Source organism: Sorex araneus, chromosome 5 (genome assembly GCF_027595985.1).
Source record: "Sorex araneus isolate mSorAra2 chromosome 5, mSorAra2.pri, whole genome shotgun sequence".
NCBI classification, from domain to species: domain Eukaryota; kingdom Metazoa; phylum Chordata; class Mammalia; order Eulipotyphla; family Soricidae; genus Sorex; species Sorex araneus.
In genome coordinates, this window is record NC_073306.1 from 209,207,864 (window position 1) to 209,222,031 (window position 14,168).

Below are 14,168 nucleotides of genomic sequence, written 5' to 3' on the forward strand. Positions count from 1 at the left end.
AGGAGTAATTCCTGAGTGCAGAGCCAGGAGTGACCCCTGTGCATAGTCAGGTGTGACCCAAAAAGCAAAAATAAATAAATAAATAAAATAAAAAATAAAAGCTACAAAGAAGGTGGAAACTGACTATACATTTAAATGATCATTTTATGATCATTTGGGTAATCAAATGTAAATTGATTTTCTAAATACTAATAAATAATAAAACAGGTCACATAATTACACTAATAATTCCACTGACTTAGTTACTATTCCCATATCAAAAGCAGGAAGCTTCCTTATACATTCAAGACCCTGGCAGTAATGAAATGACCTTCTAATGACAGAAAACAATAGACAAGATTATGACCAAATAAGGAAGCGAAAATTATTTCAAAAAGTCAAGTCAGCTTTCTACTACTTGGACTACCTTAAAACAAAGACAGAGTTATGGCCTTTTTTACTCAAAATTATCATTAGACACAAATGAAAACAATTAATATGTCATCTTCTAGTTAAACAAAAATGTATCTCTCTAAGTGTTAGTATTTACTTTCATTTCACTAATTCCAGAAGCAACCACCAAAATGAAGACTGCCTTAATTTTGCTCAGCATTTTGGGAATGGCCTGTGCTTTCTCAGTAAGTTTTTATTTAAAAACTACCTTTATCTCCAATTTTATCTTTTTACATAAAGAAATGTTTGGTAATTAAATGCTCTCTTTAATAGATGAAAAATTTTTATCGACGAGCCAAATCAGAAGATTCTGAAGAAAACGCGGTAAGCGTACTTCCTTGGCCTGACTGTTCTTCTCAGCCTTCTGTGCATTAAACATGATTGTATCTTTTTTTTCTAATTATACAGGTCTTTAAGTACCGACCACGATATTCTCTTTATAAGTATGCTTACTTTTATCCTCCTTTAAAACGATTTCCAGTTCAGGTAAGTATAAAAATAATTTTTTATTCTAACCAATTACAATTTTAAGGAAATTAATGTAACTACAAAGTCCCTGAATTTAATTTTCACCAAAAATTCCACCAGAAAGAGCACTTACTATTAAAAAGCTCGTATTGGATATCAAAAAGTAAAATGTATGCCTAAACTCTCTTCTGAAGTAGAGATACACATGTGGAGTAAAATAGAGGGAACTTAGAATAGAACAATATACAAGTACCTTGAATTCAGATATTCTGGCAAATTCAGCTGACAAAAGGGCATCATTGTTTCAGCACCAGAAAATTAATTTCATGATAAGAACATTAATACTTCTGTTATAATTGATTAAATCTTAATATCCAGCCAAGTCACATGAAATGATTCAAAGCCCTTTAGTTTGGGGGAGCAGGAGAGGATTTGACATTATAAAGAGCAAAGACTATTGACTATATTCAGGAAAAAACATTCTTAGGCTAGAGCAATAGCACAGCGGGTAGGTTCGAGTCCCAGCATCCCACATGGTCCCCCGAGCACTACCAGGAGTAATTCCTGAGTGCAGAGCCAGGAGTAACTCCTGTGCATCACTGGGAAAACCCAAAAAGCAAATAAATAAATAAATAAAAATCTTGCTAATAGATGGTGAATATTGGAGATTTAAGGGCCCTTTAAGTTCACTAGAGCAGTGTGTCATGTATTCGAGCAGAGGTTCCCAAACTTGGCCTTCTGCGCCTGTTTTAGAAAAAGGAAAGATTACTTATCCCCCTTCCAGATTATCACTTACCTTCTTTAGGCCCCAAACAAGAGAGTGCCACCTCCCCCTGTCAGCTGAGTTGGGATCCCCTGACAGACTGTGTTCGAGCCTAACTGCAGTGGAAACCTGGCCTAAGACCTGCAGAGGAAAGAAAAAGGTCCATGCACTAAAAAGCTTGTGAGAGAAACAAAACATCCTTAAAATCTGTAAGCAGAAAGGAAAATAACTCAACACTAAAAGTAAGGGCTTCCGGTATTTCTGGGCTACCTTTGAAGGGAGTCGTGAAAACTAGAGGGTGTTGAGCTGGTTTTAAATAGTCAACAAAGCAGCACTGCACTATTTTTAGAACGACAGGGTTCAGGCTCCGGGTACCAGTGAAGCACCAGTGGATATCAGGCCCTGGCCAGCAGTCAGGGCACTGAAAATGGGCCCGAGCAGTGTCTTGGCATTGTCTGCCTCCTATGTGGCCCGTCCATCCCAGACGATAGGAACTGATCGTCTTACGGTATTTCCAGAACCATAATAATTACAGGGAATGTGTGTGACCACAGAAATCTGAACACAAATGACACAAGAGTCGTGGTTTTCCAAAACCGTCTTCCATTCTTTGGTTCATCTCAGGCCCAGAAATAAACAGCCCTCACTCGAAACATTGCTCTGTTTTTCTTAGTTTGTGTGGAAATGATAAATTTAAGCTCTTGATAAATAGAAATGATAAACTTAAGCTACTGATCACTTACCCAACTTTTCTGAAATGTCAAGAACTCAGATAAATTCCTACCTAAAATATTATAAATGCATCATATTTTTCATCATTCTATGGAGTATACAAATGAAGTATGATAATTACACTAATGTCAGTGATAGACCACAGTTAATATATCTTCAGATATATCTGTCACTGTATCATGTCATCCTGTTGCTCATCGATTTGCTCGAGCGGGCACCAGTAACATCTCCACTGTGAGACTTGTTGTTACTGTTTTTGGCATATCGAATATGCCACGGGGAGCTTTCCAGGCTCTGCCGTGCAGGATAGATATGTCTATAATACACAAATGAGGTTTTCCGCAATTATATACAGAAAGGTCCATCTCAACGAATGTAGACTTTGTAAAATAGTTTGAAAATAGAGTCCAAGAAGATTAGATAGTCTGACATATTTTCTACTCTCTTACTTTATATGGCTTTATTTCCAGGGCTGACACAAACTCAGGCTCACGAGAGCCTAACAGTTAGATCCTGGCATTTCCTGGATCCCACCCAAGCCTGCTGGCACCAGAGTCTTACCAACAGGGCCCACCCAGGCCTCAGGGTCACCACACTTGCGCCCCACCTCCAAGCTGCTGGAGTTGGTCCAGTATTAAGCTCTGCTCAGCACTGCTCGGACCCAGCCCCACCCTAACAGGACAATGTTTAGGGCCAGAGAGACGGTGCAGTGGGTAAGGTGATGTCTTGGGCTCGACCAACCTGGGCTAGATCCTCAGCACTCCATGTGAGCCTGCCGGAAGTAATCCCTGAGTGAAGAACCAGAAGTAACTTTTGAGCACCCCCGGTACCCCCTCCCAACACAGCAATTTTATTTCCAGAATTTTCCCCTCAAATGTATATTTATGTTTTCTCATACTTTTTATTATTTAGTCCCTTAAATCTACTAAATATTTAGTGCCGAGACAGGCACCCCAAAACGCATGGTTGTATTGGCTTAAAATTTTTATACTTCATTCAAACCAGTCTGTTAATTATAATCAGTTCTAAAACAGCCAGCTTGCATGAAATATTCTGCAGAGATTGCTTAAGTACTACAGTCTACTCATTCAGAGGTCACCTATCTGCCTAGCTATAGAAATAGAAGGATAAGTATGCTTATCCTCACAACTTTTCATTAAGGACATTGTCTTTTATGAATCATATGATAGCTGGTTAGAACGTGAAGTCTTAGAAAACAAGAACTTTTTTTTTTGGTTGGATTTATATCAGCTATCATGATGCTCAGCAAGGAAACTGCCTGCATTTCCAACTTTATTTCTGCTATAACACCTCTTCTCTGGCACGCCTAGAATATATGCTGGGAGATTAAACAAAGGTAGCTACAGAAGTTGGAAAGTATAGTGGCTAAAGCACACAGTGACACAAACTGGTAATATGGCAGAAGTCAGGAGAGAAAATAAGAAAATGCTTAAGCTTCGTGGCAGTCTTAAGATGGTTCTCCCTGAAAATACTAATTCACGTGGGATGGGGCTGGGGGTGAAGAGAAGGCAAGAGGGGGCTGGAGCGATAGTACAACGGGGAGGGCGTTTTCCTAGCACCTGACTGGCCCGGTTAGATCCCGAGCATCCCATATGGTCCCCTGAGCACCCGGGAGTGATTCCTGAGTGCAAAGCCACGAGTGTGGTCCCAAAACAATGAGAAGGCAAGAGAGGAATCTTGCAGACCAAATATATAAATATGCTGTCTTCTGAACATAATTTAGCAAATGAAGTGATATTTGAACCCCTGCAGCAGGAAACAATGAAGGCCTGGAGAGGAAGCCTAGATCTGCTTACCCACGATGTCCCCTGACTCAGCAGCCACTCATTCCCCTACTGGAGCTGAGCACTGTCCAAAAAAAAAAAGAGTCCAACATGGATAATCTTGAGCGGGACTTGGACATGAGTATTTCTTCATATGATCTTTAATGTCAAAGTCCTTTTCTGTCTTTATTTTCTAAGCTCTAACTTAGAACTTAATCACTAACTTAATCACTGTCACTGTTCCTGTCATCCCATTGTTCATCAATTTGCTCGAGCGGGCACCAGTAAGGTCTCCATTGTGAGACTTGTTGTTACTGTTTTTGGCATATCGAATACTCCACAGGGAGCTTGCCAGGCTCTGCTGTGCGAGTAGGATACTCTCAGTAACTTGTCTGGCTCTCCAAGAGGGACGGAGGAATCAAACCCGGGTCGGCTGCATGCAAGGCAAATGCCTTCCTTTCTGAGCTATTGCTCCAGCCCAAAACTAACTTAATCATTATAATCAAAGCTAAAACTTGCAAGGCAAAATATGGCAGAATCCAGCTGGAAGTCAGTGTAGGTCCCAACTATCATTACTGATACTTCAGCCAAATGCCTATACGAATGCCTACAACAATGAAAAATTACCATTTGGGTTTCCATTTGAGAGAAAGATAAAGAATCTCTATTCTGGGGGCTGGAGTGATAGTGCAATGTGTAGGGCATTCGCTTTGCACATAGTGACCCTGGTTCGATCTCCAGCTCCCATATGTACCCCCAGGACCACCAGGAGTGATTCTAGAGTGCAGAGCCAGGAGTAACCCCTGAGCACTGCCAGGTGTGGCCCAAAAACAAAACAAAGAAAAATGAATCTCCTTTATTCATTTAAAGGCTCTGAAAGATGTTTAGATTCCATTTCTTTCTTTTAAATAGGGTAGTTCATTAGCTTGGCCTATAATTATAGTTTTCTATACAAATGCATTGGTTTAATGTACTCTCATTTTGATATTGAACTCTTTAGAGAGATAGGACTCCTAACTATACTACATGAATAATTTTTCTTTAAAAAGTCACTGATATGGCTTGTGTCTCCCTTGTTTGTCTCTCTCTTTGCTGGCTTATTTCTGCTCTGGGGAAGCCTGTGTTCTCTCTTTCACACATTTCTTCTCTTTCTCTCCCTTCACATCTTTCTAAGCAAGTTTCATTCAAGAAAAACAATCATGCACACAAAAAAGTCACTAAAATAACCCTTCATGTTGAGATCATGATTGTTTATCTATAAACCTCACTTTAGGGATCTTTCATTAGATTGAAAAAAACAAATTTAATTACAACTAAAATTAAAATTCACTAGTAGAGCTCATTTATTTAAAAGAATCTCTAGGGGAGCTGGAGAGATAGTATAGCGGGTAGGCACTTGCCTTGCACACAGCTGACCAGGTATAAATCCAGGTATTCTATATAGTCCCCCAAGACCCTCAGGAGAATTTCTGAGCACAGAGCCACGAGTCAAGGCCAGAGCACCACCAGGCGTGCTTCTCACCCCGAGAGGAATTATTCCAAAAAACAAATTCACATAGTCTAACAAAACTAATCATCATTACATTTATATTTTATAAAGAAAATAAAACAATGTGATATTTTTCTTAGTGCAAAACTGGCCTTGAACTGGTTGGAGAAGTACAACTGCCCAGTTTCAGGTTCTTATCTCCGGGAGGTGAATTAGAAGGCCACCAATTGCTCCTTCTCTCCGAGTTTAAAAATTCTGTGGTCCCTTGTTCTTGTTTTCCATACAAAATGTTCCAAAACGTTGTTTTGGGATCCAAAGTAGAGAATGTTGTTTCTCACCTTGAGCGTTGCTATAGCCTCCTGGGCTCTGACCTCCCGTCTATGTGCTCAGTCCTTATCTTGTTTATATCAGCGTGAGTCCTGATGCCTGCTCTAGTAAAGAAATCAGAGGGCAATACTAAGTCATTTGAATAAATATTTGTGTGTCCCTTATCCTGCATCAGTTGGCAGGGACTTCCTCTGCTGCCGACTTTGTGACATATATTTATCTGCATGTGTGGATTTGTGTGTACTCTTAGAGCAATAGCGATTCATCGGAAGAAAATGGGGACGGTGATAGCTCAGAAGAGGAGGAGGAAGAAGAGGTGAGGAATTGCTGCCGTTCGTTTGCTTTGTTTAGGGCTTGTTGTTTTTGTTGTTGCTGTTATTGTTTTGGGGCCACACTCTGCTCTGCTTGGAGGCTTTCCCAGTTGGGTCTTCACAGGTTGCTCAGGGGACAGTGCTCGGTGAGGGCTCCAAGCAAGGGCCTCAAACACGCAAGACAAACACTGTACCACTGAGTCACATTGCTCTTCGTAATGAACCAAGCAGCCCCAGAAAACAAAGGGAAAGCCAGTCTGCTGCAGTCCGGACTCGGGAAAAAGCCATGGCCAGCTGGCCACAGTCTTCTATTTTGAGCAAACCGAATGCTATTTAAATTAGAATGAAATAAAATGACCTGTTTCAAACCATTTTTCAGTCTGGGGTTAAAGTCGCCTGCAAATGGCACACAAAAAGTGGAGAAGGGTAAATAGGGACTTTTAAAAAAAAACTTTTTATTTAGGTGGATAGACACGTGGTTAAAGACAAGTCCACGACAATCCTAAATAGAGTATAGTGTCTGTTTCAGTGACCAAGCTTTAAAAATTCACTTTGCTAAGTGGGTAGCGTATGAGAGTTAGTCCCATACTCTTTATAGTGTTATTGTGATTTGTTTGTCTTTCTTGACCCACAAAGTTGTTTTTCTCTTTTTAGTAAAAATGTTATGCCTTTTCTTGTTTAATAATAAAATTTTTATTTTAAGAGAGATGCAAATAGTCAAGGTTATGTAAATATCTCTCCATTCAGTGCTATAAATTAGTGTTGTTTGTGACTGAAGTTTATTAATATATCTCTCAAGATTGGGATAATATATAGCTGACATTCTTGCCCATACTAATCAGATTCATTTCCCCATATAGTCAATTATATTTATTTACTAGTTTGCTCCTTCTCCTCGTCCTCCTACTTCTCTTCTCCTTTCCTCTTTCCCCACCTCCTCTTCCTCCTCTTCCTCCTCTTCCTCCTCTTCCTCCTCTTCCTCCTCTTCCTCCTCTTCCTCTTCTTCCTTCTTTTCCTCCTCTTCCTCCTCTTATTCTTCTTCCTCCTCCTCCTCCTCCCTTAGGATTCTGATAAAACATCCACACTCTGGATTCAGGAATTTTTGAATGACTTTATGAATGGACAGTAATAGTCAAAATGGATCATGGCTAAATATCTGCAGTCTTTTTTAAAATTTTGTCTTATTAAAGCATGGTGATTTGCAAAGTCCTTCATAGTTAGATTTTAGACATACAATGACATATAGCAAGATACATAGCATGTATGATATATGTATGTATATTATACAGTACATAGCACTGATCCCCCCCCGCGAGTGTCACCTTCCCCCATCTCTGTCCCCAGGTTCCCTGTCCTATGTCCCCACGCCCGCCTGCATCTTGATAGGCACCTTTTAGAGTTTTGTTGCTAAAGTTTGGGTCTCACGATTTCAGTGTTGATGACTCTGTGGTCTGAGTATTTAACTCTACCATTCCTTAACACCGCCCACACTCCTAAATCCCCTTGACCCCTGACCCCTGTTGTTTCTCATCTGTCTTTTCTCTGCCCCACCTCAGTTGATTTCTTTCCTTCTCTTCCCTAGACTCTGGTGCCTAGGGTAGTTTAGGCATCACCCATTTAAACCATAAACAACCACTGCCTTTCTGCATCCACTAATTCTAAATACCCTGTATAAGTAATATCATCCTGTATTTATCTGTCTGTTTCTTACTTACTTCATTTAATGTAATATCTTCCAATTATAGCATGTTGCAGCAAATTGCATGATTTCATCATTCCTTACAGTTGCATAGTGTTCCATTGTGTATATATACCACATCTTCATGATCCACTGATCTGTTGTTGGACATCTAGGTTGATTCCAAATCTTAGCTATTGTACTGAGTACTGCAATGAAGAATGGTGTGCATATGTCCTTTGGAATGAATGTTTCTCTGACCTTGGAAATCTCAGTAAACTTATAATTAAGCTGCCAAATATCTACAATATTTACAATAAAATGGTACTGGAAATTAAAAAGTAACAAATCATTAGTTTGATTTTTACCATGAAAGTAATATTTTCAGTAATATAATTTACCCAATTACCCTTTAAAGGAAACCCTTTTAAGGATGCTATTGCTAAATTCTATAACATTTTTTACTGGAGTGCCAATCATATCTTATGCAAGAACTAAACTTCAGTTATCCAATTCACAGTTGGTTATCAGTGATTATAAAATGCCTTGCTTGCTAGATATCCCAATTTTGCCCAACTTTTATAAAAAATACTTTTTATAAAAAATACTTTTTTTTCTTCTCCTTCTCCTTCTTCTTCTCATTCTCTTCCTCCTTCTCCCTGTCCTCAGCCTTGTCTTCTCCATTTCCTCCTTCTCCACCTCCTCTTCCTCCATTAGGATGCTGATAAAACATACACACTCAAAATTTTGCCAACAATCTCTGACTTTTATGTTCCCAGACATTATCTATAAACTTCTCATGATGCAAGAGACTGGGGACTATATGTTAATAAATATATACATATATATGCTTATTTATGTATGTGTATGTATGTATATATGTGTGTGTGTATATATATATATGTATATATACACATATGTGTGCATGGTGCCCAATAAGCATTTGGCTTCTTGGTCTTGAAACTTCAGAACAATAATTGTTCCAAAAATTATTCTCTTTTTACTTTTTTTTGGTATTTTTCCAGAATGCTATTTATTTAAAATGAACATGCAAAAGCATATGATAAACTGGGAATCTTCCATTTTTATTCCTGATGAATATTTTGGAGCCGATGGGGACTAGGTGTGTTAGTCACAGTCTGAGTGCTCCGGAGCTGTTCTTGGCTCTGGGTTCAGAAGTGACCCCTGACAGTGCCCAAGGGCCCAGATGTGGGGTCAGAGATTCGGGGCCAGGTTGTTTGGGTACGAGATAAGTGCCTTGTCTCTTCTGCCTTTTGAAGAAATTTTAAAACCTCTCTCCTGTGCATTTATCCCTAAAATTTTATTGCTAATTAAAGTTAAACACAGATTCTGCAACAATTTAGTTTATGTAAGCAGTGCTTAGGCATTTTTTTCTATTTGGTATTGATCCTTTTTTATATTCTTTTGAACTACTTGGCATCCCTTTAAAATATTTCTTTTTGGTATAATTTGAATAAAGTCACTGCTATGAGTATTTGTACCATTAACTTTTTAGAAATAAAGCACAAGTATAACCAGCATTATATCAAAAGACACCATATGCTTTTCACTTCATTCTGTGTGATGTGAGGTACATGGTGTCAGATATAAACAGACATGCAGAAAGCAGATACATAGGTACCAATCACATAATTCTAACCTGACACATAGAAATTAGTACTCAATTATCTCTGAGCTGCTCAAATGGGATGGAGAAATATTTTTTTTTTTTGTTTTTTGTTTTTTTTGTTTTTTGCTTTTTGGGTCACACCCAGCGATGCTCAGGGGTTATTCCTGGCTTTGCACTCAGGAATTACTCCTGGCGGTGCTTGGGGGACCATATGGGATGCCGGGGATCGAACCCGGGTCGGCCGCGTGCAAGGCAAACGCCCTACCCGCTGTGCTATCACTCCGGCCCCGGGATGGAGAAATATTTAACCCCCGTTAGTTAGATAGGTGACAGATTTGAGTCAGTGAGTGACTGAGATTGTTTTGGGTGCACTCATAGAAATGAGAAGTGCAAGTGTTACAAGAGGAGGCAGAAGTGTCAGCATCAGTAATGAGCTAGCTGAAGGATAGGAGATTTTCCACCAGGAATTACTGACGACTCCAACAAATTCTGAGGTCTCTTCTAGCTCGCATAACTTTTCTTCCTCTGGGAATTATTTTTCTTAACCAGGAGACTTCAAATGAAGAAGAAAACAATGAAGAGAATGAAGACGAAGAGTCTGAGGCTGAGAACTCAACCCTCTGGACAGCGACACCAGGCTATGGAGAGATGACACCAGGGACAGCGACCATTGGCCTGGCTGGAATTCAGCTTCCCAAGAAGGTACTACTTGTTCCCAGAGTTTAAGACTTTTTATTTATTTGTTTGCAGTCCTGGGTTATCTTAGCAATGCACTTAGTATTAGCTTCACTAACTCCCTGAAAAAGCAAAAGAAAATGCAAATTCCTTTATTACAAAGAAGGAAAGCTCTTTTCTCAGACAAGTTATCTTGCCAGATTATTACACCAATTTTGTACTTTATAACAGAAAATCAGACATAGGCCTCTTATCAGTGGCCCTGAAAGGTATCGTTGCTTTTTGGAGAAGAGGGTCCCAACACAGAAGAGGTAAATAGCAAAAGTGCAGGAAACATCTGCCGTGGAAGAAAGGTTTCTTTTTCCTTCCCCACAGTAAAATCAAATAACAAAGATGCTAATTTTTTTTTTGAGACCACATCCAGCGATGCTCAGGGCTTCCTCCTGGCTCTGAGCTCCTGGTGAGCTCATGTGGTGATGGGAGTTTCGGGTCAGCCAGGTGCAAGGCAGGTCCTCACCCTGTACAATGGCTCGGGCCCCGGAGAGGCTAGGTCCAGAGTGATAAGCCCTTACTAGTTCTAGCCTAAATTATCATGACTTCCCTTTAAAATCAGGTCTAGACCAGCAATACCACTTCTGGGAATATATCCCAGGGAAGCAAAAAAAGTATAGTCGAAATGACATTTGCACTTATATGTTCATAGCAGCACTGTTTATAATAGTCAGAACCTGGAAAAAACCTGAGTGCCCAAGAACAGATGACTGGTTAAAGAAACTTTGGTACATCTACACAATGGAATACTATGCAGCTGTTAGAAACGATGAAGTAATGAATTTTGCATATAAGTGGATCAACATGGAAAGTATCATGCTAAGTGAAATGAGTCAGAAAGAGACAGACATAGAAAGATTGCACCCATTTGTGGAATATAAAATAACAGAGTAGGAGACTAGCACCCATAGTAGAAATAAGTACCAGGAGGTTGGCTCCATGGCTTGGAAGCTGGCCTCACATGCTGGGGGAAAAGGCAGCTCAGATAGAGAAGGGAACATCAAGTAACCTCTGTTTGGGGGACCCGCTTGGGAGGGGAGATGCATGCTGAAAGTAGACTATAGATTGAACACGATGGTCACTCAATACCCCTATTGTGGACCACAACGCCCAAAAGGAGAGAGAGAGAGAGAACAAAAAGGTATGCCCTGCCACAGAGGGAGGGGGCGGGGGATGGGATTGGGAGGTGGGAGGGATACTGGGTCCACTGCTGGTGGAGAATGGACACTGATAGAGGAAGGGTGCTCGAACATTGTATGAGGGAAACACAAGTATGAAAATGTGTAAATCTGTTACTGTACCCTCATGGTGACTCACTAATTAATAAAGAAAAGGAAAAATATAAAATAAAATCAGGTCTAGAGCCAGGTCCTGCGGCGGCTGCCTGAACTCGACTTTGCATTTCCTATTTTTTATTTTTCCCCCTGCTTGGAGTGAGCTGGCTTGTCTCCCCACCCTTCCTTCCTGCAGGCGCCAGGAAGCGGCCCGCGGAAGGAAGAGGAGAGTGATGAGGAGGAAGAGGAAGAGGAGGAAAACGAAGAGAATGAAGCGGAGGTGGATGCCCAGGAGCACGGCGCCAACAGCACGAACGCCAACAGCACCCAGGCGAGCCCGGGCGGCGGGGACGACGACGGGGACGACGGGGACGCGCAGGGCGAGGGGACCACCCCGGCCGCTGTCCACGCCGCCACCACGGCGGCTGGCCTGCAGGCGACCACCGCTGCCGCCCCAAACGGTGGCCTGGAGCCCACCGCCCCCGCGCAGGACCTCCAGGGGACCCCCGCCGCCCCCCTGGGGGAGACCACCACCCCCGCTGCCTATGAGGACGAGTATGAGCACATTGGCACCAGCGAGTACGACAACGGGTACGAGGTCTACGAAAACGAGCACGCGGAGCCCCGTGGGGACAACTACCGGGCCTACGAGGACGAGTACAGCTACTACAAGGGGCGCGGCTACGACGGGTACGACGGCCAGAATTATTACTGACGCCCACCCGGGAGCAACTCCATCCTTTCTGGCCCGCACGTGGCTTCTGCCCCCCAGGGCCAACTCAGGAAGGTGCTGTAGAGCGAAGGTGCATCCCCAACGCGGCATGGTGCTAGGTCCCCCGGGTGCCGCCCTGTAGTGACTCCTGCCAACACAGGGCCCCTGTCCGCCTCCCCTGGTGCGCTGCCCATCACTGTCAATCAGCACCGGCGGCCCGAAAGCCACTCCCGAGACCGGGCGCGGTTGAATGTTTTGAGCTCGTAGTTTTATAGAAAGTGTTTACCTTGCTCTTCGACTAACCTGCTGGTTTGCTCTTCTGCTAACACATTGTGTAAGAAGTGTTTCTGAGAAGAGATACGTTGGCATTAATGATACTCTGTGATACATGTGTAGCTCTGTAGTTCATACTACGTATCCAACGCTGTATGTTAATTAGGTTTAATTATCATTCTGGTGTATTTTTATTTGACTCCGTGTATATTCTATCTGTGGGTGTTAACACAATAAAAAAAATGCAATCCTTCCCATGTGTTATAATTGAGGAATAAAATGAGAGATCCAGAAGGAGAAGAAGTGAGATTCCTTCCCTGCGTTCTGGGGGCAATTCAGCAAAAAGATCAAAGTTCGTTTCCATTGTGCTTTAAAATATCAAAACTACAGACATTTTCTTGTGGGTAAACCGTCATTTTTGTGGGTAGCATTATTCGTATACATCAGAGGAACAAATGTTTTCTATTAGATTGCCATGCTTAATCAGTAAAAATATATAATATCGAACTAAACAAATAAGTTTTAGTGTAAATATGCTCCTTGGGATAATTTATCTCTGTGAAATGTTTAGGGGATATTTATACTGGATAAATATTTATCTGAAGCATAAAATTAATCAAATATTTTGTTTTAAATGTTTTATTTGTGGCATCTCTGCTCTGATTTGGTCTTCATTGTGGTAGGAAGCTAGACTGAGAAGGAAACTTTTAGACAAACATACACACTTACACATACAAGGGTTGAGATGCAAACTTAATTATTATTTATATTTTAAGCTTGAAAGAAATCTGAAATGTGAGAAATGAAAAAGAGTAGATAGAAGGAAGGATAGTTAGAAAAAAATATTCGTCTTACTTGCTATTCATATATGACATACTGAGCTCCTTACATGATGTCAAACATCGTTTAGACACTGAACATATGAAAATTAAAAACTCTCTTCTATGTTATTTTAACTGGATAGCTAACAATTATAAGTTTACATTCCTTAACTCATTGTCTCCTTTTTACTTAGAGAAACATCAAACTTTTAGAAAACTTGAAAAACTAATACATGAGTATTACTGTATCTTTTAGCTATACTTACTATTGGTTAGTATTTTGCCATTTCATATTTTATTTCTTCTCTATTTCTGGTGTCTCTTTTCACATATTTATATACCATATTGCCAAAACATTAAAATGTGTTTACAGGCAAAAGGACATTACAATGATTTCCCTCTACTTCAGCATTTACTTTTTTTTTGGCTTTTTGGGTCACACCCAGCATTGCACAGAGGTACTCCTGGCTCTGCACTCAGGAATTACTCCTGGCGGTGCTCAGGGGACCATATGGGATGCTGGGAATCGAACCCTGGTCAGCCACGTGCAAGGCAAACACCCTCCCCGCTGTGCTATCGCTCCAGCCCCGCATTTGCTCTTAAGAACTAAATTCTCCTCCATGGTTTTCTCCTACATAACCACAATGCTGGAGCCAGAGAGAGTGCACCGGGATTAAGGTGGTTGCTTTGCACATGTCTGACCCTAGTTGAATCCCCAGCACCACCTATGGTCTCCTGAGCCCCATCC

General features: G+C 41.1%; 1 protein-coding gene across 1 annotated transcript; it reads left to right on the plus strand.

The window, feature by feature from the left end:
• The first annotated feature begins 563 nt into the window (after positions 1–563).
• Positions 564–12,329, plus strand: IBSP (integrin binding sialoprotein). Its single transcript, XM_004614340.2, has 6 exons — positions 564–617; positions 706–756; positions 841–918; positions 6,246–6,311; positions 10,164–10,316; positions 11,811–12,329. Exons 1-6 carry the CDS (start codon positions 564–566, stop codon positions 12,327–12,329), a joined length of 921 nt encoding a protein of 306 aa, XP_004614397.2.
• Positions 12,330–14,168: the final 1,839 nt, after the last annotated feature.

Coding starts and splice junctions, on each gene's coding strand:
- IBSP (XM_004614340.2), top strand. CDS start 564: ATGAAGACTGCCTTAATTTTGCTCAGCATTTTGGGAATGGCCTGTGCT. Junction 757..840: donor AAGATTCTGAAGAAAACGCG/GTAAGCGTACTT, acceptor CTAATTATACAG/GTCTTTAAGTACCGACCACG. Junction 10,317..11,810: donor GAATTCAGCTTCCCAAGAAG/GTACTACTTGTT, acceptor TCCTTCCTGCAG/GCGCCAGGAAGCGGCCCGCG.